This window comes from Tachysurus fulvidraco, chromosome 10 (genome assembly GCF_022655615.1).
Source record: "Tachysurus fulvidraco isolate hzauxx_2018 chromosome 10, HZAU_PFXX_2.0, whole genome shotgun sequence".
Lineage (NCBI taxonomy): Eukaryota > Metazoa > Chordata > Actinopteri > Siluriformes > Bagridae > Tachysurus > Tachysurus fulvidraco.
This window is the reverse complement of record NC_062527.1, coordinates 22,936,736-22,941,317: the sequence shown is the minus strand read 5'-3', so window position 1 is coordinate 22,941,317 and position 4,582 is coordinate 22,936,736. Positions and strand designations below refer to the sequence as shown.

The following is a 4,582-nucleotide window of genomic DNA, read 5'->3' as shown; positions in this document are numbered from 1 at the left end:
TTCAACTTCTCCAAGTGCTGCCTAACATCCTCGATGTCAGCGGGTGGAAGCCGTCGGGACCTCTCACGGAAGGGTTTATCTTCCGTCAGTCTGATGTGGTGTTGGGTACTCTTCGAACATCCCACATCGAATTCATCACATGAAAAGACATGCTTCCTCTCCAACATCTTTTTGGTCAGCCGCTGTTTCCACACTTCAGAGACAGGGGAATCACCAAAGTTAAATGAGTGTTCGTTCAGTTTAGTCGGACCACTATTCTCTTTGGGTTTAGGGACTGTAGACATGACCTCAACTGGAAACACATGTGCAATGGGCATTCCTCGTTTAATCACCACTGGACGAGAGGAGACATTTCTGATTGTAACTCCAATCCTTTTTGACTGGACGACAGTGGTAGACTGCACCTCCGCTGCTACTAGCAGTTCCTCAGGAAAACATGATTCCTCTGGCTTGTCTATTAACAGGGTCTTACTAAAAGGAGCAGTAGGATATTTCAGCATGCCATAAACCCTAGCACTCTCCCCTGGAGGCAATTTCACCAGTTTAGAGCGAAGATACCATACCGTCCCTCTACTATCATCATTGTCACGCTCTTCCACGGCAATGATCTGTGCATAAGCATTTCTTATCTCAGGATGGACAGCCAAGGTGTGAAGAAAATCATGTCCCACTCTCTCTCTGCATGCTTCTACCAGTTTCTTTACCACAGATGTATTTGTTCCCACCAGAATGTTTACATCTCCTTTCATGACAGGGTCGGGACAGACCAGCACAAGTGCATCTATGGATTCCGCCACTCCTGCCACAGATCCTGGAAACTCCAGCCTTAAAGACAAACAGCCATCATATGGGTACCGCTGCATGCTCAATCCCCATACCTCCAAATTTTCGATTGGTGTTAATGGCAGATGCTTCAAGTACTTCTCATAGAACGATCTGTATAGCAGAGTGACTTGCGATCCACTATCCAGCAAAGCTTTAGCATAAATCCCTTCCACCTGGATAGGAAGAACAGAGCTAGGTCCCACTAACCCACTCGGAAGAACTGCTGGCTCAGCTTTGACTCTTTTGCACTTTGTGGAACGTGTCTTTCTCGGAGCTGCAGGCCGTTCCTCTACTGAGCCCCAGAGAAGTTTTGATGAGTCGCTGGTTAACTCTCCTGAGATTTTCATCCTTTGTACAGTCATGTTTCATATGCCCATCTTCTCCGCATCGGTAACAAAAGACATTGACTTTATTAACTGGTCGGGTTGGTGTTTTACTCTCTGCCATCGCAGCTAGACTCTGCAGGGCAGGGCGTTCAGGCATTATGGGTTCCTTTGCTGCTGCTGACAAACGTAACACCTTGTTCTTAAGTCCTCTTATCTCCCTCTTTAGCTTTTCTACCTCTGAATCGCCTATGTGGGTGTTAGCGGATGACCCACTCATTAAAGGGGATACGACAGAGACGGCTACATTGGACTGTGCTGAACTCCTGTTTTTCAACAGAGTTTCTTCTTCTCGAACTTCCTTCATTAGCTCATTGAAGGAAGGAGGGGCACACAGCTTATGGGTCATTCTCAGGCACATTGCCACTAGATCACTGGGAAGAGCACCTCTGACTATTTGTTGCATTCGAAGATGATTCATGGCAGAATACTCAATGCCTTTCTTCCTCAGCATACTATGCAGCATCCTGTCCAACCTCAGTATGTAGGCTGACAGCTTTTCTCCCTCACTCTGGTAAGTGCTCCGAAACTTTAGCATTAAATCTGAAGCATCCTCAGTAGTGCCAAACGCAGACTCTAGTGCACTAAGATAGTCACTGAAAGAAGCAGATGGGTTACCAGTCTTCTCAAACCTTACAATGTCTGCTGCAGGACCTCTGAGACACTCTACTAATCTCTGCTTTTTGACATTATCAGAATACTGCCATTCTTCCAGGATGTGAGTCGTCTGCTCTACCCAGACCTCATACTCATCTTCCCCAGGAGGAGTTGGGATAAATCCTGAAAATGGACGTAGCTTTCTATATCCGACCCTCTCCTCAGATGAAGCCACATGACAGGTCTGAACAAGTGAATTTATGGCATCAACAAGCTGAGTGTTAAGATCAGGTGCAGGGGAAGCCAAACTTGGAATGTCAGCTAACGATTTACCTTCTTTTTGAAGAAAAGAGATCAGCTTAAACTGGAACTCATCTTCCTTATTCTGCTTCGGAGCTTCAGCTGCAACATGGACAACCTGTGTATACCAGCAGCCTACTTCAGGTCCTCCAAGTTCTGCAGGGATAGACATCTTGGAAATGCTATCAGCTGTTTCAAGCAAGACAAACTGCAGTCGCTTAGTTTTATCAGAACAGCGATCGAGCACTTTGCATTTCCCTATTCCCAGAGCAGCATCGACCACACTATAAATTACTCGGTCTTCACAATCTGCAGGTACATTGCTCAGAATAAGGACTCTATCCAATGCAACATCTTTCTCTCCACACCAAGCAATAATCTCGCTAACCTCCATTTTGTTCACTTGTGTCATTGACAATGTGTGCTCAGAAAAACAGGTAATGGCTATTAAGGGTTAAAATCTCAAAGAAACACAGTATGCAAATAATTCACTCTTAGAAGTTTTTTTTTTCTTTTAAAACACAATCTGAATCATCTGAAACATCCCGGACGAGCCCCCACACAAATGTAGCCCTCTCTCCAATAAATGTGGCTCAAATGTGAGAATTAAGTCTAGGGAAATTTACAAATCAACAATAACCTGGTGAGAGACACATTTCTAAATTATACTATTCCTATTAATCACGACACCCAGATCTCAGATATTCACTTGATGTTTGTGTTTACCTCCAAATTGGAAATGACAAATATTCAAAGAAAGAAAAATGAACTCAACAAATGTATTTATTTTTTTCCTCAGACCTATTTTGTCTCTGTGTATTTTTTTCTTTTTGTGTGTTCCTTTAAATAATCAAATAATTAAATTTGCAAAGTCACTCACCACAACAGTAGATCTCAAAAAACGTAACCCCAAAAGAAATGAAGAAAGAAAAAAACAATTGTCACTGTACTCTCAAATTTTACCCAGCTGGGATTTTCAATACACAGATGCCGCGCTAGTTGGAGCTCTTTTTATGCAAGGCCGATGTACTCACGAAACAGAGGAAAAATGAAATTCCAATTTCAGAATGACCACCTCCAATTCTCACATTCAGACGAGATGATAAACAGCATCCCGGACATTTTCCATGACAACGATGAAAGGAACCGCGATGAACTCCTCCCTCCTTGAACGGGTTTGTTGCAACCGCGAGATTCAACACAGAACTCCCGATTTTGACTCGTCAAATTCAATTTCTTAAGCACACTAAGCACGCATTTGACAAACTCCACACACCACTGTAGTACCTTTGAACTTAATTATTAAATTAAACATGGGTATAATCTTCCGGTTTACGAATGAAATATAACTAGAAACTGTAACACTGAACTGAAAAAACAAACACGGGAATATTCTTCCGGACAATTTGTAGATCTGTATCTAACAAAACAAATAAATATATGAGAGTATCTCACGTGCAGATCCTCGTGCTAGCTTTCTTCCGTAGCTCTGACTCACGAGTTGAAATGCACGCAGCCTGTCGCCGAAATCTCTCGAACTCCAAAAGTTACACCCACAACTCTTCACAGATAAACTGTCACTCAGAATGTCCGTGAGCCTTGACTAATATCAGTTTTTCTCCAAACCGACCAATTTTCCATGTCAAACTCAACTTTTTCCCGCGCAATATCCTCACTTCCCATGTTAACAAAAACTGCACACCCCCGTGTCCGTTTTCCTCTAACCCCTCCCCTTGAACTTGAGAGGTCAAAATCCAGATATCTCATAGGACAGAAAAGAAATTATGTTTTCAGAAAACGCAATAATGCAGTTTTTTTTCAATATCTTACATACACACACATTTGAAAATTCCTTTAGAAATATGACTTAGAAAAATAAATAAATAAATAAAATAAATAAAAACATTTGTCAGCGTATGTGTGCCTTATGTCAGACCCAAAACACACACACAAAATAAAACAGGTAAAGATTCAGAAATCCAAAGATTTGTTCAGGGTTCTACACTTATGAAAATAATCAAATGAATAAAATCCTTTGTTATTCACAGTAGGTTCAATACTGAAACTGTGATAAAGAAGAAACATTCATTAGCAATGAATTATTTTATTTTGAATTATTTGGCAATTAATATTTAAAAGTCTTTCTGAATAACTTTCTTCTTTCATATGGACAAATCTCTCTGATTCCGTTAGTGAGCTGATGTAAATCTGAGGTGAATATTAATATAAAATAAGATAGTGAGGTAACATAAATCTGAGGTGATTATTAATTTAAACTAAGTTAGTGAGTTAACGTAAATCTGAGGTTATTATTAATATAAACAAATATAGTGAGATAATGTAAATCTGAGGTGATTATTAATATAAACTAAGCTATTGAAGCAACGTAAATCTGAAGTGATTATAAATATAAATTACATTAGTCAGGTAACATAAAGGTGAGTATTAATATAAACTAAGTTAGTGATGTAACGTAA

The 4,582-nt window shown here is 40.5% G+C and overlaps 1 protein-coding gene across 1 annotated transcript; it reads right to left on the bottom strand.

Moving 5' to 3' along the window:
* Positions 1–1,053: 1,053 nt before the first annotated feature.
* On the bottom strand, positions 1,054–2,517 carry LOC113658031 (paraneoplastic antigen Ma1 homolog). The gene has a single exon (XM_027170193.2). It carries the CDS (start codon positions 2,515–2,517, stop codon positions 1,054–1,056), a length of 1,464 nt encoding a protein of 487 aa, XP_027025994.2.
* Between the last annotated feature and the right edge of the window lie 2,065 nt (positions 2,518–4,582).

What these genes read in the sequence shown, in the direction of transcription:
- LOC113658031 (XM_027170193.2), bottom strand. Translation starts at nt 2,517, where the DNA reads ATGACACAAGTGAACAAAATGGAGGTTAGCGAGATTATTGCTTGGTGT.